Source organism: Halichoeres trimaculatus, unplaced genomic scaffold (assembly GCF_033239565.1).
Source record: "Halichoeres trimaculatus isolate MK-OKI-2021-1 unplaced genomic scaffold, fHalTri1.1 fHalTri1_scaffold_21, whole genome shotgun sequence".
Classification (NCBI taxonomy): domain Eukaryota; kingdom Metazoa; phylum Chordata; class Actinopteri; order Labriformes; family Labridae; genus Halichoeres; species Halichoeres trimaculatus.
This window is the reverse complement of record NW_027437199.1, coordinates 9,391,823-9,412,910: the sequence shown is the minus strand read 5'-3', so window position 1 is coordinate 9,412,910 and position 21,088 is coordinate 9,391,823. Positions and strand designations below refer to the sequence as shown.

Genomic DNA, 21,088 nt, shown 5'->3' with positions numbered 1-21,088 from the left:
CATTAAGTGGCATCCTCGGGGAGGAGAGAGATCAGGCTTGAACAAATTGTCGCCACTTATCATTGAGACATGCTTTCTTCTACAGTACCAGAGGGAGATGTTTAAGAGGCAGCCTAAACACTCTTTTTATCCAACACTGCATGGACACAAATCCTTGGCAAAGGAAGGTGGAGGGGGAGCGTGAGAGCTACAAGACTGTGAGCAGAAAAAACAAAAACTATGTGGGAGGAAGAGAGAAAACAAAAAGTTAAGTTGCTGTTGAACATCTTTTTATTTCAGCAGTGTGGTACTATGGGTGGGATGTGTCTACACCAAGATGTTGACACATCACAGTGCAGTGTCCTCTGGTGGGAAGGGAAATGCTAACTTGCATAAAGAAACACTACTTGGGCATCTGTGCCAGGTTTGGGTATCAGGTTTTGGATAATGAATTGATATCTTAAGAGTTCTGGTGTAAGTTGGTCAGCTAGTGTTGCCTTGTGTTCTGCTTATGTGAGCAGACTTGGTCCAGAATCAGAATTAGGGCATATATTTTCGAGTGAGCATGGAGTGGAGCAGGATGCAATCTTGGTTGAGCACTGATCGGTAATAGGCGGAGCAGTATGGTGACTTCAAACAGGAAGTGATAGAGCTGGATACCTGGAAGCTAGGAGCAGAAATCCTCACCGCTCCACTCACATGTTCTGGCTGGTATTCACTGTTAACAGAAAAAACGTCTGTGTGAAGAGTAACAAGGGCAGAGTACAACCCAGAGTACAACTAAGACCATAGACTGTAAAAAAAAAATGGACATCATCTTGCTTGGCTCAAAGTGAGGTCGCCACAAAAACTGCTCCCCCTGGTGGCTGGCTGCAGTATAGGTGAAAAATCCAGGACTCCAGTCATTCCAGATGGGCTGTGGTCAAACTTTAAAAAAGGAATACACCTCCTAGAAATGTTTCTCACATCAGATTGTTGTGGTGATTGGAAGATATTGTTCGGCTGCCTTGTATTCAAGTCCTCTTTTTTCAGAAAAAAAAACCCATTTTATTAGTTATAAGAGGTTAAAAACAAGGTTTAACGTTCAAGAAGTGATAAGACTCTCAAAAGAAAAAAAATATTCAGATTCTCCCAGAATCCCTCACAGTCTCTACTGCACAGACTATGGCTGCACAACAGGTTTGAATGGCTGCCTGTGTGACGGGGGTATTTTGGCTTCAAAACTGTACAATGGCTGTCCACTCTATATAAAGTCTATGACTAAGACCTGCCCATCATCTTGGGTCCAATTAACAAACAATCAAAAGTTACTTCAGTGTTGCCCTCAAGTTGCTGGTGACACGAAACTAAAAATAAAGCCAAGTCTGGCAGCTTAAGGAGTCTGCGTTCAGATTTGGGGAGTCTCAGTTTCACAGTAGACAGTAAACTACACTGAGGCTTCCAAGACAGAAACCACATTTCTTGTGATTTACTTGAGTGATGGGTCTGAAGTTTGGTTACCAAGATTATTTCGATCTAGGGAAGAGGTCTTACTGTAATTACCATGAGTCAGTATCAGAGTTGCTCTGATTGAAGCAGTAGCAAGTGTTTCATTAAACACTACTTCAGTTTTAGGAACTGCAAGTATCTCCTTTTCACTCCGACGCTCTTCTCTTTCTGGCATCTTTTCCTGCTGACTTGTCATCAGTATAATTATCACACTGCGTTAGAAGTACACATCACTTTGAACACGCCGCTTGTAGTCGTCTTCTAGTCATAAATCACTCAGCCCAAGCAAACCCTTACATCTTCTCTCCCCAGCCTCACCTTTTGTATGGTCTGTGTTCTTTGTTGTATCTTTCATCCAGTTGTTCTCACAAAGACACACACACACACACACACACACACACACACACACACACACACACACACACACACACACACACACACACACACATGGAAGTATGACTCATGCACAGCATCACTTTGACTTGCAGCCCACTCTCCCTGGCAGAGCTCATCTTTTTTTACCCGATCAAACTAGACTGTCGGAGCATTAAGCCTGTAAGAGCTACCGCAGACAAACAGGTAAACAAAACGTTTACTGTACGTCTGTCCCCTCGAGTACCAGGAAGAGGGTTTCTTCTTATTCCCAAAATATCAAATTGAATCATTTTGTTTTTGCCTCCCTCACTCCACCCTCTCTCTTCCTCCTTTTGCTCACTTTCTGCTGCTGTGGATTTTGATTTTTCTGAGAGCAAAAAAAGTAGAAAAAATGGAAACTTTGCATGATAGCAGATTGACGTCAGATTCAATATCTGTAAAGAGGCTTTCTCTCAGCCATCAATGTCTGTCCCTTAACACTGACAAATGTATTTCAGTTTGTGTGTGTGTGTTGTAGTTGTTGGTGTGTGTGTTTCCTCTCCAGCCTCTAAAAGAGTTGACATTTGTCATTTTGTGCTTGTGTGCTTTTTGTGTTTTATACTTCTGCACAAACATGACTCATTCGATCTCTCTCTGCCTGTGTGTTCCAGCGAACATCATTTTGAATGAGCTAAATTGGACGGAAGCCTTGGAAGACGTTTTCCGGAAAAACAAGGAGGAAGATCCCTCGCTCCTTTGGCAGGTGTTTGGGTCTGCCACGGGACTGGCTCGGTACTACCCAGGTGAGCAGCCGACCAGCCAATGAGGGCTTTGGAGTCAGAAATGGAGATAGAAAGTATGAACAAAAACAGCTACATGCCATAATGCAGGTAGCAGATGCTTGCAGAGAAATTTAACTTCTTGGAACGCTTTGTTGGAATTGGTCAAACCAATTTCCCCCCTCCAGCGTTAAAGGTAAGATATGAGTCTCTATGCTAGTTTCACAGCTTTTCCAGATAGTTCTTATATGGATTAGCCCATTTTAGGGGGCACTTCAACATTTTAGGAAAGCTCCTGAAGCTAATAGCCTAGCTTAGTAAAAAGACGCAAACAATGGCTAAAAAATTATCTCTGTCTTTGTTCCCCAAAGACAGAGATACCTTAAGTCCACGAGGAACCTGCCCAAACAGCTCGATTTTTTTTGTCATATTGAAGAAGGATACGTTAATTTTTAGGATAGTACATGTGAGGAGAGGATTAGGTCGGCACTCGCTATGTTTTGTTGTTTTCTGCCTCTGAATTTGTTTGCACTTATCCGCACTGATCTCTTTCCTCTCATCTTAGACTAAAAGGTAGGTGTCCAATAGGGATGGGTACCTTTTATGAAACAATACAGTACCGATACCCGGTACCTTGCAAACGGTGCCGGTACTCAACAATGTCCAGCATGGAAAACTGCCTACTCTTCCACTCTCTCACTGTCATAAGGACGCATTTAGGTACCTAAACATGGTACCTTTTGGTTTTACGTGAATCAGTACCTGGTACTTTTGACAGATTTAGGTCTGTTCCTACAAAAGTACCTAATTCGGTACCCATCCTTAGTGTCCAATGTACAAAGTTTCTCATTCCATCATAACACCCTGACTACTCAGGTTACTGAATTGATGAATGGATAGAAACTCATGGTTACAAGTTTCTAAATACACTGAAATTGACCTTTTTTTTAAAGCTGAATTTAAAATCTGAAAATTCTGTTAACGTCAGCTTTGGCACCCCCTGTGGACAAAGGTATCTGTTACATCTTGGCTGATTTTGTCCTGCGTATGTTGGGATTTCCGGCTAAAAAGTTCCTGATGTTTTTCAACAGTCAAACGTCTCATCTGGCACATTACAGATAACAAGCTCTTTACAGTACAGTATAACAATTACCTGTCTTGCTTTAGATGCTCTGTTTGCTTTTGTCCCTAAAAAAACACCACTGTAAACGTTCCATAATCCATTAAAAACACTTTACAGGCGATTTAAGATGAAACAAATAAGATTTGTAAGACATGTTGAAGTATTCAAAGCCCAAACTGACTGTGAACTAAACGTTTTCCTCTTCTCATCCAGCATCTCCTTGGACAAACGCAAGCAATTCAGAGAATAAAATTGACCTCTATGACGTGCGCAGGCGACCATGGTGAGTATGTCATCCAGATTTGTCCCTTGATACTTAACCCTGTCTTTTTTTCTTCTACTGTCTATCCAAAGCAGATGCATACACCTTTTTATTTGTGCCATTTTCATTTCCACCACCTTTTCATTTGCATATTGCATAAGCCGATTACATATAAAAGCAACTATTCACGCACACAAACAGTTTAAAACAACCACATCAGAGTTTCTGATCAAAGCTGGACCTTCTCACGCTGAGCACAAAGATGATCAAGCTTCTGCATATCAAAGAACGTCGATACAAAAGCTTTATTAGCCACCTAAAACAGATTAAAATCTGGCTTGTCACCACAGGAACCCTTTTAGCCGTGCTATTCAAATTTAATTTGACTCAAAAGCCCCGTGGGAAACTGAATATTCAAACTCTGTATGCAGACACACACACACACACAACTGTTTGTTCTTATAAGAAATGGGAAAGTAAAGGTTTGATTTTATAAAAGTGGAAATGATGGAAAAGTTCTTACAGGATCAGAAATGAGAGTGATGACTCAGCAAATAGTGGAGTTTTCTGATTTTTTTTTTGTGTTCTTAGAAATTTGTTTCATGAAAAGCCGTCCTGCACAATAATTGCCTCTGTCTGTGTTTTTTCCACTTCTCTGCACATGAACATCTGTTTATACGCTCAATATCCCCGACCTTTTGTGAATGTGTGTGTGTGTGTGCATGTTCTATGTATGTGTGTGTTATTACTCACCAGGTACATCCAGGGGGCGGCCTCACCCAAGGACATGCTGATCCTGGTGGATGCGTGAGTGAAGACCTCATGATTCATCTATTAGCCTACAGTCAGATTTTATTTTATTTTCTCACGCCTGAAGGCCGTGATGCTAACTCTGTGACTAGTTTCGCTGCGCTGGGAGGGACTGCGCTGTGCTCGCAGCTGCCTCAGCGCTTGTGTGACACTGACGAACAAAAAGAGAAAGACGCAGGCAGAGTATCGGAGGAGTCTCTCATTTACAGTCCAGTTGATTCTTCCCTGAAAAAATCGAGGTTTGAAAGATGTTATTACAGGACTTTTCTGGAGTAAAATCTGTCATGACAGCAGCTCAGCCTTTGATCAGGTTCCAACACCTCTGATCATTTACAGAAAAAAAAATACTGAGTCATCTCTTGGTTTCACAGCACTTTAAAGCTGAAAACTCACTTTTGGTTTCTCTGCTTAAACCTGAATTCTCTATCCCTATAGGGATGATTGTAAACTTACCAAAAAACATGAGATAATGTATAGTGAGCAGGTTGGAATCCTTACAGAACCAGCAACCATTAAAGTTTGCTCATAAAATGACCAATCAAGAAAGAGTTGTATTAAATGATACTCCAGCAAGTTCATCTTAAACTTTTTAAACTTTAATTTTTTTTCTGGAAGATGATTGTGAGGGTTAACAAAAATCACAAGGGCCTGTGTCCACTTAAAGCAGTAGTGTTGCCCTGGCTGCACCTTTTTTTTTTGATACAAAGTGCCCTTGGTGTTTTAGGTCCTTCAATTTTGTTGCTGCACTCACTTCTCCGTCCATTCAAAAACTTTAACATTAGCTCAAGTGAATGTGGCTAACTAACGACACTCCTTTATCAAAGTACAGTTACCTATTTTTAACTTGAAAGATATATAACTCTAACTTTTTTAGTGTGATGAGTGGTGTAATTGTTGAAACCATAAACTACTCTTCTTGTCTATCAAACTTTTTAAAAACAAATTTTAGTTTGATATTTGGGCTATTTTTTATGGGGTATATCTTGTAAGCAGTTTTATTTTAAAGACGGTGCTTTTATTTTGAAATAGCTTTTGAATCAAGAAAAAGTTGCACGCTAAACAGCACCAAACCATAAACTGTATAATATATGGACGTTGTCTCTGTGACGTCACGTTCCATTGCTAATGCAGGGTAATGGCAGGAACATTACCCTGCATTAGCAATGGAAGCGTGAAGCTTTGAGTATAGATGATAGGAGGAATGGAGGAAAAGCTACGTTTTGCAGCATATTACTGAAAGAAAACTCTGCAGCGCAAAAAATACTTAAATCTTTTCAAAGTAAAAGAAGAAAGCCTGTGCAGAGCAGGTGTGCTGAGGTAGACTTCAAATCCTTCAGGCATTGTGGCTTAGACTAATTTTAAGTAGTAGTAACCCCCAAACCAGTCACTTTTTATTTTTTATTTTTTGCTAATATATATGTGTTTGCATTCCGAGAAAACCAAAACCTTTTTTCCCATTCTGCAGAAGTGGCAGCGTTTCTGGTCTAACCCTGAAACTCATCAAAACATCTGTAACCCAGATGCTGGAGACCCTCGCTGACGACGACTACGTGAACGTGGTTTATGTGAGTATTTGCAGAGTTGATACTTTAATTTTATCACACTTTATAATCTTATCATAAAAGTGTTTTTAACTGTGAAACTAAAATTCCAGGTGCACACATTGCTGAATGTTAATGTGGAAATTTTTGTGGCATGGCTGTTGGAGTACTTTCACTGTGAGTCATTGCTTTGAACATAGTGCTGACCTTTTCAGTGCACCCCACATGGATGGAGCTTCAGATATGCATGAATGCATGATTCCTGCTTTCTCATTTTTTAACTTATCTCCACAGTATTTATATATTTGGTTGTGCTTGACAATTGGTGCAGGGTTATACAAAAGAGAAATGTCTTCCGAGCCTCAGAGCTGAGACCAAGTAGCCTTAGAGCATTACACCGCTGTAGTCAACAACAGACGTGGACAACACGTCTCCCTCCTGCGACTTGCAATTTAAGTGTATTTTTCAGACATGGTGGATATTTTATTATAAATATACCTTTAATCCTTAATTAGGCTTCTTTTTTCTTCTTCTGAGCTGGAGGGACAAACACGATCTCCATCGGCTTTCCAAATGAGCCATGCATTGCATTTTCTTTCTCTTCCCCTTTTTGTTTGGAGCTTTCCAATCAGCTAAGTGACGCAGCTTTTGAAGTTAATGAAATCAGGCAGCAGCATAATAGGAATATTGATGGCTTCAAGCTCAGTTTTTAGACCCCAGGAAATGAATTTACAGCTTTTAGAAATCCTGATCTGTAACAACCTTACAGGATTAAAACGTGTACAGCGTGATCTTTTGACTTGGTGGAAGCTTTATAAAACTACTGCATGTTTTTCAAGATTTTTAGCAGCTTGGCATAATTTACAGCTCGGCAAAATTACTCTTTTCTCACTCTGGTGTTTTAGAAAAACAAATTTCAGCCTCTCACTGAAACATTTCATTTTAGCTGCTGTCTCTTTAAGTCTCCCTGCTCCACAAACCCCCTTCCCTCCAATTGGTCAGCCTCCTGGAGGCGGAGTTATGGGTGGACCTTGATGTTGGAGACCCACCCCTCCAATGTGTCATTAAGCAGTTTGGAGATCCTAATGAGATGACGTCATCATTACAGCAAGTCTCGTAAAAATCTTGTGAAGATTTTGTTCTGCTTACGTTTCTTATGGACATCCAGCAGTGTTACTTTAAGAATACCCCCTCTTTAAGTTATTTTTATATTGTGTTATTAGTTCTTCAAATACATGTTTTTGAGCTAAACTTTGAAATAACTTTGTGTTTGTGTGTGTGTGTGTGTGTGTGTGTGTGTGTGTGTGTGTGTGTGTGTGTGTGTGTGTGTGTGTGTGTGTGTGTGTGTGTGTGTAGGCGTGCGTCTGTTTAGAGGGAGAATGTCTTGGCAGTACTTGCCCTGAAACTTCCACCATGTTGAGTTTTTGGAAACAGTCTCTGTGAGCTGCAGCATCTTTTTGGCTCTCTTAAAACAAAAATCCATGTGATGGAGAACACAAAGACACACACTTTTCAGCTTCAGTTTTGCACTTTGAGTGTAGATGTTGGCTTCTAGATCCTCTTATATAATTACCCTCAAAAACCACAAGAAAGCACACCGTCCTCCTTTCATTGTGTTTTGCATGAGGGAAAGATTTTGAACGTAGTGTTTCTGACTGACTTGGTTTCATCTGTGCTGACCATCGCTTTTAGAGCTCACTCTAAATTGCTCATTATCTTTGAGCGATGACAGCAGTCATAACAAATTGACTTTCTTCTAATCCCCATCGGTGTGTCCACAGACTGAGTTAAAGTCTCATTAAAGTGTTTGAAAGCAGAAGGTCCAACTAATGTCAATGAGGCAAATGAATCACTGTGCGTGGCTGCAGGATGTTGGAGTCTGAAGTGATATTTGTGCACCTTCTTAAGTGTGTGTGTTTTGAAAATGTTTCCAGTCAAGGCCAAAACAGATGCTGGGTATTAATGAGCCATGTCCCAGACTACCATAGATGCACCATGTGTGTGTATGTGTGTGTGTGCATGAATTGAAAGGCTTCCATCTGTTCCTCCACATTAACGATTCACTAATATTAATCTAATTACTCTTTACATGCAGCGCTGTGTAAATGTTATTTAACCAGTGTTTGTCTTTGCAGCATGATCTTTCCATAATGAAGCTCTTTGTTTTTTTTTTTTGTTTTTTTTTTACCTCCTTATGCCACTGTTTTTACACCCCCACCTGCTCTCCTTCTCAATCCTTCCTTCTGCTCCTTTAGCTCCCTCTGGTCTGTGCAGATTTGATTAAGACTGATTTCATTTCATGCATGACAAATTTTTAGTAATATGCAAGAAGTCAAAGCATTCTCAGAGGAGATCCATTTACTCTATCTCAGTCGTTGGGAGAACTTCTATTTAATGAAAATGGAATAAGTTTAATCTTTTTTTTTAAGATACTTTCAGCCTCTTTTGTATGTTTAAGGGACTCTGCATGCCTCCGCACCAAAAAGGGGAAACAGGCCACATATTTGAGCAGAAATATGTGAAGGTGCCTTCCCTCCACTCCCTGTCATCCCTCCTTCCCTCTTCCCCTCCAGTTCAATGAGAAGGCCCTGCACGCGTCCTGCTTCAATAACCTGGTGCAGGCCAACACTCGCAACAAGAAGAAGCTGAAAGACGCTGTGCAGAGCATCACGGCGAAGGGCATCACCAACTACAAAGGCGGCTTCGAGCTGGCTTTTGCGCAGCTTGCACAGGTAAACTGTCAGCAGAGACGTGTGGTGTTTTTCCTTGGTTATTTGACCCAGGGATGTCCCTTTAAACCAGCAAAACCAACACAGTGTCTCAGTGAATCAACTGAACAGACTGATATCGTCATGTTTTTAATTGTGTACATAATAATTTCACTTAATTAAGAGAATAATGAAGGAACATATTGCTGGACAAAGTATCAGCTCTGTCCCTTTGGCGTTTCAATGAAGAGTGAGTATATGGCACCCTCCTCTGGTAGTTTTGGATATCACAGATCCTGAAATACTGAAATACAATACAAATTTTAACGTGTCTGCTTTTGGAATCTGGTCTTTTTCATGAAACAGTTATAAAATCAAATCATCAGTCAGTGGATCTGGATTGTTTCTTTAAGATTTATAAAGTGGTGATAGCCTACAAATCACTTCCTCAGCATAAGCAGTCACAAGTGCTGTATGACTTTAACTGAAAAGTGAGTGAAACGATAAAATTTCCACTCGTATTCGTGTCTCCAAGGTAAATGTATCCCGAGCAAACTGTAACAAGATCATCATGCTCTTCACTGATGGAGGAGAGGAGCGGGCAGAGGAGATCTTTGAAAAGTACAACCCTTCACAAGAGGTATGACTGCAAACACCAGATGATCAATAAAGCTGTTTATGTTTTCAACTATACTTAACCTTTTACAATCTTTTTATCTGTTTTTTCCTTAAGGTGCGCATCTTCACATTTTCAGTGGGTCAGCACAACTATGACAAAGGACCAATACAGTGGATGGCCTGCAAGAATAAAGGTATGACATGGAAAACTTTGACCTTAGATAAGTTACAGTCTCTTTACATATTTTGTGGAAACATTTTTTGAGTATTTTTTTTTTTTTAATTTGACAAAAAAAAAAATCACTCATTAAGAATGAAGCCGTTTTTCAGTCGGCTCATTTTATTTCATTATTCAAAGTGGCAGTACTATTAATGAACATTTTAATGCAGCATTAAATATCCCAGAGTTAGCCAACTGGCTGAAAACTCCTCAGAGTCACCAAAATATTACTCCCGAGCTCTTAAAGGTACAGTGTGTACAAAATGGAATTTCTTGGGATATCTACCAGCGTCTAACCTGAAACACTCCCTTTGCTCAACCTCCCTGTTAGTGAAACAATGGTGGCCTTTGAGGACAAGAAGCTCCAGTACTGTTTTTAATTTTGCTTTCTGTTGAAAACATGTTAGTACAAATTTTGTACAAAGTTACTCTTTTCTTCCTTTCATCTTCCAAATGGTGCATCTCACACAGCATCCCTTCAGTGTACGATACAAATGTTGAAATTCAAGATGGCAGCCTCCATGAAAGGGGACCAGCTTCTCTGTAGACACCAAAAGGCTCATTCTGACTAAAAAGACAATAATAATTTTGTATTCAGGGGTTTGCATACTCAAATTTAAACTGTTCTCAACTGCTAAACGTTGCTATAAAAAATTGCACACTGTACCTTTAAGTAAAGTTTTAAACCCAGTAGGATAGCCTTTTTTTTAAATCAGGACATGATGTGGATGCATTCAATTTTTCTACTTTTTTTCTGTTTACTCAGGGTAAAGTATGAAAAATAATCAGTAATAGTAAAAAATTATGTCAAAAATTAGCTTGAGATGTTATTTTAATCTTGCACTTTTATCTCAGGTTACTACTATGAGATCCCATCAATAGGAGCAATCCGGATAAACACTCAGGTAATTTTAAACCCACCTCTATTACAGAATTCATTTGTTCCTTTCTGGTGAATTGTGCCCTCTTGTGGATCAAACCCTAATGTGCATTTAGCAAATGAAAAGCCCTTCTCTCATCCTTCTTTGCAGGAGTATCTGGATGTTTTGGGCCGCCCAATGGTCAGAGCTGACAGAAGAGCCAAGCAGGTTCAGTGGACCAACGTCTACCTGGATGCTCTGGTAAGTTGTGTAAGCAGAAGTTACATCACTGCAGAGGGAGGTGATACTGTGAGATGTGTGGGAAAAATGGACATGTGTAAACTTCTGCAGAAGTCAGACATCCTGTTTTCTGTCAGATAAAGAATCACAGATAAATCCTCCTAAATGATGCTAAACAGTTGCAGATTGTCAGACTCATAAACTCAACTTCACCTCTGATCCAGTCGTGTTTTTGGAAAAGACAGATAAACTTGATTGGAAAAAGCTGCTTTTATCAGTTTTTTGTGGTGCTTGAGCTTCTGTTTTAGGCGACAGTGTAGATAAGAGAGCCGTCTGGTAAGCTCAGCCAAATGGTTTGGATGTGGTCATCTGTTCAGTGATAACGTGCTGTCAGCGGTTGTGATTATGCTGACCTTTTCATCACCACAAATGTGTCTGCTTTTTGTTACAGGAAACATCTTATTTTGAAGATTTAGGGTTTGTTTCCCATTAGGACTTAGGTTTTAGTGTGAGGCAGTTTTCTGATATTTGATCCATTTAAAGCTCCTGTGTGGAGTTTTGATTTGGTTAAAAAACAGAATGAAATCAACCCTGATGTCGTTTTATGATCTACAAAAGCAAATGAAACAGCATCAAAATCAAAAATAATTATTTTTACTTGCGTATTTTTTAATGCATGTAACCACTGCTGCAGGGTAGGTGTTATGCGGTTACAACAAGTGAAAGCCTCTTTATATTTACTACTCCAATGGTTGCTGCTAATGCATGAATAGCACAAAGTCAGCACAGCAATGAGGTATAACTTTGTCCAAAGGAGGGCACAAAAAATCTGCATATGAGCTTTAATCTAGTAAAAGGTGAGAGATGTGTGGTAAGATGTGTCTTGTGACATAAAGTACAAACATTTCATGCTCAAGCTGAAAAAATGTAAAATGTGGGAGATGACACAACTTAAACCATTCTGAACTTAAAGCTCCTGCAGGAAACTAGATGTTTTCATGGAAGTTGGCTCCCCCTGTGGACCAAAGTGAGACCTGAGTTCTTCAGGGGGCACGCAACCATTAGCAATCTTTATCATTAATCATAGATTAGAATAATAAATTGATTATTTTATTTTATCAGAAAGGTAAGCTTCATCTGAAAACGGTACCACTTTACTTGCACCAAAATAGAAGTGCTAAAATCTCCAGTTCCTCAAGTGTACACTAGGGGCTGGCTCTGGAAATACTTAAAAACCACATACACACCAAGCCAAAAATAAGCAGTTCTTTAGAGCAAAATGAAACATGTTTACAGCGTGGTACAAAAAGGCTGAAAACATGGGTTTACATTTTCTGCGCTGTGAATGGCTGTATCTTACAACTACCCCCTCACAGTTGATACGTCTACCACAAATCTTAAAAAGAACCAAATGAAGAACTCATCTTTTTTTCATATCTGGTTTCAAAGGCCATGAAGGTGTATTACTGTTTAAATCAGTGTGTTTAAAAACCAGTTACACAATTTGCACTGGAGCTTTAAAAATATGGAAAATGAAAATAATAGAATATCATAAATTAGGGAGTTGTTGTGATGATGATGCTTCACATCTGTTGTCTTTGGTTGATATTTCCTTGGTCTATGTGTCTTTTAATTGGTTTTTATCATTTGTTATGCACTGATACATATGTGTATCGTCTTTTTGATGTTGTTTAAATCATTGAGTTTTAGAATGATGTACTCAAAGCAGCATGAAATGCATTACTACTTAGGTAAGAACAGTGTTTAAAAAAATGTAGAGATTTTGATGTTTGATGTTGGAGGTAAAAGTCAAAGTTGTCAGAATAATATGTACTGAGAACAGTACAGTTACTGGAATCCCTCTGTTAACTTTCCATCTCAGTGAAAAATGACTTTACCGTAACCCATTAACCTACAGACCCAATGTTTATTCAACATGTTGTGTGTTTCATCTTTAGGAGCTCGGCCTGGTGATCACTGGAACTCTGCCTGTCTTCAACAAAACCAACACTGGCTCAAAAGTAGGCGATATTCTGTCTCTGACTGTGTCATCCCATCCATCCATCTTGTTAACAAATGATTTACTGACAGTACGTCTGACACTTTGACCCCATGGGAGAATGTTGGTCTGCGGTTACGTGACGCACCATAATGGTTACCAGACTAAAAAAATTAACATCCAACAAGATTATTCTCAATTATCCCCTTATCCTTTGCTTCTCTTTTTTGTGGCTCTGTCTGTATCCTTTGTTGACGCTGAGGTCCCTTAAAGGCCTCCCACGAGCCCCCGCAGGAAGATGTCATAAAGCAGAAATCAAAAAGAGATCAAACCTGCGGATCATGGAGACAAATGATCCGGTAGCTAAGTGCTTCAAGATGAGTTTACATGTCTACCTCGGAGGACTCAGGGTTACCTCCACAGCGGCTGAGGAGTAGAGGCTGGAAATGCCTTGTCAGTGACTCATGGCGGCATGTAAAGCTGTTGGGAATGAGACTGTCCAGATTTCTGTTGCACCCCATTTCCTTGAAATCCTTCAGAGTGCGCTGAGGGACTTGACTCATCCAGAAAGAACAACAGGACTCATATGTGTGTCTAACAGTGAGTCTTCCTACACACTGACTTCCTCCTTTTTCCCCCTCTTTGGTTTTCTCTTTTAGAAATCTCAAAACCAGCTTATCTTGGGTGTCATGGCGATTGATGTCTCTCTGGAAGATATCAAGAGGCTGACTCCTCGTTTCACTGTAAGAACACACAGAGAAGCAGTTAACTCATACAGTAGATGTCGGATATTAAATTTATCTCCTTTTGCCTCCTAGTTTGGACCAAATGGTTACTATTTCGCCATCGACCCCAATGGATATGTGCTCCTTCATCCTAACCTACAGCCGCTGGTAGGCCAGATTATGAAACTCTGATCATTTCCCATCACAGTTGTTGTTTCTAACTCTTGGATCCTTTGCTAAACTCATTATTTGCTCATTAACAACGCTCCGACCGACATCAGGAACACAACATTCTTTATTGTGAATATAAAAAGCTATTAACACACAGGGCCTGTTTACACCTGGTATTTATATGCATCCTGGGCGGTCTCATCAATAAAATGTGGCTAAATCTATCCCACTTGGGAAAGATTTCATGTTCTGACTCTAAAAGCCAATAAACATGTTCATCAGGTTCATAGTTAAAATCAGTCAGTATATAAAAGATGTGATGGAGAGGCTTGGCTGTGAAAAAGATGAAGCGCAAGGAAAGTGGGTTTATGTAAACGAATGCAATATCGCACCATTCAAATTTATTCACATTTTTGTAAAAAGTGAGGTTACGTTAGCTCTTCTTGGTGAGGTTAGAGTTTGCAGATGAACACTGGTAGGACATAACCAGGATTCACTAACATTACACGTTACAGACAAGTCTCAGAGCACCAGGCTGTGATCAACACTAAATAAAGCCTGGTACTAAACTACAGCACAACCTGAGGTTACAAAGTTTTCTTGTTGTCACTTTTCAAACAATAGGGCTGTGTAACTGTTGGTAAATACCATAGCATGCACTGTATAAAGAGTGGACAGCATGGCTCCACCATTTACCATTGCACCTTTTTGAGGCCAAAATACCCCCGTCACAGGTGCAGCCATTGACAACAGTTGTGCAGCCAGAGTCTGTGCAGTAAAGACTGTGGAGGATTCTAGGAGACTCTGAGTCTTTCGAGAGTCTAATTTCTTCTTGGCTCTCCCTCCCAACATATTTTGCAATCTCCGAAAAAAATACACAAGAACGGCAGCTGTCAGTCATAGTTAAAAGTAACGTAAAAACTCATTTTCAACCTCTTATAACTAACGAAAACTAAACTTTTCAGAAAAAAGAGGACTTGGATACAAGACAGCCAAATAATATCTCCAAATCACCACGACAATTGGGTGTGAGAAACATTTCTGCAAGGTGTATTGATTTTTTAAAGTTTGACCACAGCCCATCTGGAATGGCTGGCCTTTTGATGTATGTCATTTCATTTTTATATACTCTCTTCAAAGAAATTTCCCACGGGTCTTTACATGCCTTTCATAAAATTTACAACAAATGGGCACACAGATGATGTTCAAAATTACACATAATCACCAAATACTAGTCTGACTCTAATATATAGCCCAAGTACAGAGGGGCTGACCCTTTGTTACCTCATAGATCTCCTTGGGCTGTTTTGTCCCCCTCTATCCTTCATTGAGCTTGTTCTGTATATATTTATTACTCCCTGCTAAGGTTTCACATGCTGGGAATGTTGCGAGAAACAATTCAATTAAAGAGTTCCACAGAGAAGAATCACATTTGGCAAAACTGACAGGCAAACATTCTGTCACTCAATATGGTCCCGGCCCTGAGTACAAGGAGTGAACAGTCCTTCACTTTGGCCCAGAACGTATGAACTCGCACATATTTGAGAGAATGTGGACATATGCAGCCCAGGCTGTCAAGTTTGGGTCTGAGTGATTTGGTTTGGATGCTGATTGAATAATTCTGAGTGTTTTCACCTGTACTGATACCAATGGGGACACCAGGTGTAAACAGGCTCTTAAAATATGTCAGATGTCTCTTTTGGTTTATCTGTTTCCTTGTAGCATGAAGCCAACATTAAAAAGCATCTCTGCAGCGTTCACCATGTTAGCTGAAGTTACCACACCTCCTATGTTCCTGTCATTTGGCTTCCTTTGAGACTCTAATTTTGAAGTGTCCAGGGTGTTGTTTGCTGAAACTTAGCAACATGTTTTTCATTGCCTTTGTGAAATGTGCTCTTCTTGTAAATTATGCATGCACACATTGGTCACAGATGATTACAACACTCAAAAGTCAGCGCTGACAGACAAATTAGACCGTAATATGTTTCCTATTCCGCGCTTAAAAAAACGTATGTAGCGCAATCTCTTCTGGAAACAGAAGATCAATAACTGATGTTTACCGCTTGATGTTTCGCTTTTGCACTCAAAGCCCCCTGGATTATAAATTGCAGTATGTACCAAGGACTGATTGCTTGCATTTCCATGTAGACTGCCAATTTTGAAGAACCTGTAACGCTGGACTTCCTGGATGCAGAGCTGGAGAACGAGATCAAAGTGGAGGTTTGGAAAATAGATTACTCCACCTGTACGACTCCATGAGCTCATGTCAGATCCAATAGAGTCATATTTTCTGACTGGATTATTCGTTTCCTTTTATAATTAGCTAATTAATTTATTTTTGATTTTTTGGTTCGCAGATAAGAAGAAGAATGATCGACGGCCTGACAGGGAATTACACAATTTCTACTTTAGTAAAATCACAAGATGAGGTAATCTTAAAGAGAAGGATGTGGAGTCTTCGCCAATTATTAACACATTTGCTTTGAAATGTTTTGAAATAATGTTCTGACCATTTTTCTTGCCCTCAAAGCGTTACATTGATTTAGGTCAGAGGACATACACCTTCGCACCAGTGAAGGGGACGGATTACAGGTAAATGCTGTTTTTTAACCCAACCTTAGCCCAGAACGAGAGGCAACCCAGATGTTTGCACTCACACAGTTTACAAAATGTTCCTTCTAATTGCATAAAAGTGTTTTGCTCTCATCTGTCTCGAAGCTGGATGGTGGTCTTGAGTCAAGGACAAAGTCCAGGCACAGTTAAAAGTGTTCGAGGTGGAGCAATGAGAGCGCAGCCTGCTGCTATAAAACACTTAGCAGGACTGCCTGAAAGATGTGTTACGAAGCTTTAATGAATTCCCCCCTAACGTGTTTTTTGCGTGTGAGCTGGGGCGGTTGAGCAAGATTGTGTGCGAGCAGTTTATGAAATGCTAATTCGATAATGGAGTGAAAAGAATAATAGAATTATGAAAAATACATGATTTTCTAATTAACACTTTGAAAGATCTTCCAGAAAATGTTTGTTGAAGAAGAGCCTCAAGTGACATGTTGCGTCAAAGGACACATTTATGAAATGTTTTTTTGTGTGTATGTCTTCCTCAGCCTGGCCTTGGTGCTCCCAGATTACAGTATGCACTACATCCGAACTAGAATAAGCGACACAATCACCCAAGCAAAATGTAAGTCCTTAAATTTATAAAAATTTTTCCGACCATCACTTACTTCACCTCATGCACACATACTTCTACACCCTCCCCACTGCATGCCCTCGCCTCACACCCTCAAGTTGTGGTGCCGTTAAAGATTTTGTCGCCAGACAGCGGGATGAGTGGCTCCAATGTCTTCTTTCACACTTCCAGTGCTTGTGAATTAATTTACAACTACATACCTCACCCTCTGTGCATCCATGTGTGTGTGTACAGACCTTTTTGGATGCAACTCAGTGCATTAAGGTCTCCATATGTGTTGTTTTGCATCTTATATTTCCGTTCAGTCGTCTTTTTCCACTTGTAAAAGTTGTAACTGACTCATAATGTTGCTTAAAGGACAGGTTTATAGAGTAGTATGCAAAGATCACCGTCTGGATCCAAGAATTTTTTTGAAGGATTCGTTATCATTGTGAGATAGGGCCGTTTTCACCATATGTGTATATAACTCCATGATAAATGATCAGATTGCTTTGCAAAACAATACAAGACAAGGTCACCATAATTTCTGACAGATGTAAAAGTACGATCCAGATCCTAGGAATATTCTGGATACTAAGACCTGGAATATGAAATATGTTCTGGGTCATCATAATTTTCAACACAGTCAGGTAACTAATTATGGTACAAACTTGCAACTAACACCAAATTGTCGCAGACAGTCTGCTGAAAGGGAATATAACATTAAAGTAGGACTAAAGTGTTGCATGAAAATCACAATATGCTTGGTTGAGGTCTGTGCCTCCAACTCAGAGTTCAGACATCCAAGCCTACATTTCATCACCTTTATATTCCTCCAAGAGGCTTTAATTAATCACAAACAATCCATAGGTATGCTTTACAACTGTTCTGGTTCTCCATCTAAGACGTGGGCAGCTGAATTTATGAGCAGTGTAGTGAAATTGGAGACCAAGAGGATAAACAAATAAAATCATGTGAACTTGGCCCTTAATTGAACCCTTTGAAACCTGTAAACTCAGAAACAGAGAGTGTTAACAAGTTCAGGCACATGAAGCTCAGGTAAGAGGTTTTGGTTTGTGTTTTTGGCGCCCCCTCTGGACAAAGCGGTATGTGGTGGGAGCCGTTGGAAAACCTGTTTATCTTCCTTTCAAATGGTGCCACATTTATAAGGAACATCTGTGAAATGAGTTGCAGAGCTGAGTGTGTGCACCTGAGAAATTTGCTGAAATCTTCTCTGCCAATGCCAAACAGCTTGAGCTGTTGTTGACTCGTTTGTTGTTGTTTAGTGGATGAAGCTCTTCAACCAGCATTTTGTCACTGCCCAGTAAAAAACACTACTTTTGACAAATTTGACTTTCTGAAGTAGAGTTTCCACAGTCTTTCCTGACCACCATCAGTGTCTGGGTCCTAAATGACCAATGGAAAGACATTTCATCACTTCAATGTTTTAATGACACCTATCATCTTGCTGTCAGGCGCCATAATTTCCTCAAGCTGAGACAGGCTGATGCATCCGACGATTTACTGGCTTATAGATAATCATGATTTCAGGGTGAAATCCCAAGAAAAAGCATTGATTAGGGTGATGTGCTGTGTGGAATTTCAGATTGGTCTGCCCACTGCAAAAAACTAAAAAATCTTATCATAAAATTGTCTTATTACACTCTATATGAGCCACATTCAACTGATCAGTCCAGAAAAATCTCTTGTTTTGAGTTTTTTAAAGACAAAAATGAGGTCTGAATTGGTTGTAGCAAGTAAAAAAATTGCCAATGGAATAAAGAAAATTTGCTAAAAAATTTGCTTGAAACTAGAATAATGTCTTAATACACGTAACTCTTTTCTTGTTCCATTGGAAGATTGTTTTCAACTTTTTACAAGCAATTCTGACCTTTTGTTATCTTTAAATAACTTGAAACAAAACATTTTTCCAGACCAGTCAGGTGATTGTCTCATATTAAGTCTTAAAAGACATTTTCTGCTGAAAATAAGACAAAAACACTTTTTTCAGTGCTATCAATCATTTACCAGTGTTACTGGACAAAAAAGAGGAGACTTAAGGTTCATAATAATAAAACATATATGTCTGTCACTGCTCACAATTACACTAAAAAGTCAGTTTGAACTATTAAAGCGTTCACAGATGACTCTATGAATATAAAGGTTTCACTTTCAGTGCTGTATATGTTTATGATTTGATGCAAGAGTTTGGTCACTCTGCCACAAACAGCATGCCCAAGCTGATCCTACAAGTGTTGGGTGAAGTTGAGTCAGGCCTGGAGATAGACCATTCATGTCGACTCTGAGAAACCCTGCCCTGTAGGGGTGAGCGTTGTCATCTTGAGGATAGAGTTCAGGGATTGCAACTGGTTAAAATCCCATCTTGATATCTTTCTGAATCTCTTTGCTAATCGAGTAACAACCAGGAACCTGACTGGCACCAGAAACATCAGTATCAACAGCAGAATGAGCTGTTTGGCATTGGCAGAGAAGGTTTGGCTGATTTTTTCATGGACACATCCCACATACTCAGCCCTTCAGCTCATCCCACCAATAAATGTGCAATGGGTTTGGTTTTGGGTTTGAGTTGTGTATTTCTGTGGTTTGGATTTTCTTGTGTATCTTGAGTTTCTTAGTTTTTCTTTGTGATTCTTGTCTTGTTTTTCTTGTGTTTGTCACAGATATTCTTGTTGTATGTTTTCTGTGTTTCCTGTTCTTGTCTATACTTCTTGTTCCTTGTAATTTTGATTCGGTTCTTGTCATGTGTCGGTCTATTCCTGTGTTTTTCTCCCTCCTGGCCTTGTGTTAGCCCCTTTTGTGCTTCACCAGTGTCTTGTTTCCTGCCTGTGTCTATTGTCCTGGTGTCTTTTAGCCTCAGCGTTTCTCAAGTTCTGTGTCGTTGTGTTTGCTGTCTGCCCCCTCTTGTCATCATGTGTGAGGTCTTTGTCTTCTTGGTTTTCTATTTGAGTTTTTCTGAAGTTTTGGGTTTTGTTTCTTTCGGCAGAGTTTTGGGATTTTGAGTTTAGTAAATTGGGTCCTCCACCTCTTGTTTCCTGCTCCATAGATTACCAGACAAAATGTTCCTTAAAAATGTGGCTCCGTTAAGCAAATATACAGGTTTTACAACGGTGTAAGATGTATTACCAAAAAGCATTGTTACAGCAAAGAGACAATCTAACAAACACTTATCCTGTGGATTGAACTTCCAAGAGACTGAATTTGCTTTTTTAAGAGTGTCAATGTGACTTTGAATCTGTTTTATAACTGGTTGAAACCTCCCCACAGAGGCTTTAATGAAAACAAAGACAACACTCACTCTATGCTCTTTAGTAAACAAGACAATGTTGATCCATGTTTAGTCTTTGGAGCTTTACCTTCTCTTGAAAATGCCAAACAATGACCCTTAACCCACCTAATGTAGCTTTAAGCAGGTTTTAAATCTAAGGTTCAATAAATTCCTTCAATTTTGGAGAAATAGAACAAGTATTGTCCTCTTGTGTTTTACCTTATAACCTTGAACACTCTGTTGCAATCACACACACACACACACACATACACACACAAACACAGAAGCATTTTGTTTTCATTATCTGTTTTTCTTCCCTTGATGGCTCCTGATTATTACTGACAACTCCGTAACACTGAATCAAGCCGGTGTCTGCACTCACAAGCAGCGCTTCCCATGCAACGCGCGCCCACACAGATTGTCACAGATGGCATGTGTGCATGTGTGTGTGTGCACATGTATGTGTTTGACCCCCACCTGTTCTGACTGCCCTCTGATGTGGTTTTGGCACTAACCTGCTGTAGCCGAGAGAACAGACGACAGGATGTTTGCGTTATTGGAAGGTGATCCCATAAAGGAGAAAGCTGTGAGTCCGAGCCCGAAACATGAGTTGATTCTTTTCTTTTTTGTTCTTCATCGGTTTTCTCCCTTCTTGACTCACTTTTGGTTTTTACAACCTTGTTAAATAACTCCTAATGAGAGACAGGACCCCTTTTTGACACACAAAGCTGCATCTCCTCTGGGTCTCTCTTCTTGTCA

At 39.8% G+C, this 21,088-nt stretch overlaps 1 protein-coding gene across 2 annotated transcripts in view; it reads left to right on the top strand.

The window, feature by feature from the left end:
* The window catches only part of cacna2d1a (calcium channel, voltage-dependent, alpha 2/delta subunit 1a), a 116,132-nt gene that overhangs the window by 65,817 nt on the left and 29,227 nt on the right, over positions 1-21,088 (top strand). For both annotated transcript variants that reach the window (XM_074697866.1, XM_074697865.1), the window contains 16 exons: positions 2,493-2,624; positions 3,937-4,006; positions 4,742-4,792; positions 6,261-6,360; positions 8,910-9,068; positions 9,580-9,684; positions 9,778-9,856; positions 10,738-10,787; positions 10,914-11,003; positions 12,941-13,003; positions 13,641-13,724; positions 13,800-13,874; positions 16,026-16,097; positions 16,235-16,306; positions 16,408-16,469; positions 16,979-17,055. In XM_074697866.1, coding sequence (XP_074553967.1) covers positions 2,493-2,624; positions 3,937-4,006; positions 4,742-4,792; positions 6,261-6,360; positions 8,910-9,068; positions 9,580-9,684; positions 9,778-9,856; positions 10,738-10,787; positions 10,914-11,003; positions 12,941-13,003; positions 13,641-13,724; positions 13,800-13,874; positions 16,026-16,097; positions 16,235-16,306; positions 16,408-16,469; positions 16,979-17,055 — 1,341 coding nt within the window. The remainder of the gene's footprint in view (positions 1-2,492; positions 2,625-3,936; positions 4,007-4,741; positions 4,793-6,260; positions 6,361-8,909; positions 9,069-9,579; positions 9,685-9,777; positions 9,857-10,737; positions 10,788-10,913; positions 11,004-12,940; positions 13,004-13,640; positions 13,725-13,799; positions 13,875-16,025; positions 16,098-16,234; positions 16,307-16,407; positions 16,470-16,978; positions 17,056-21,088) is intronic.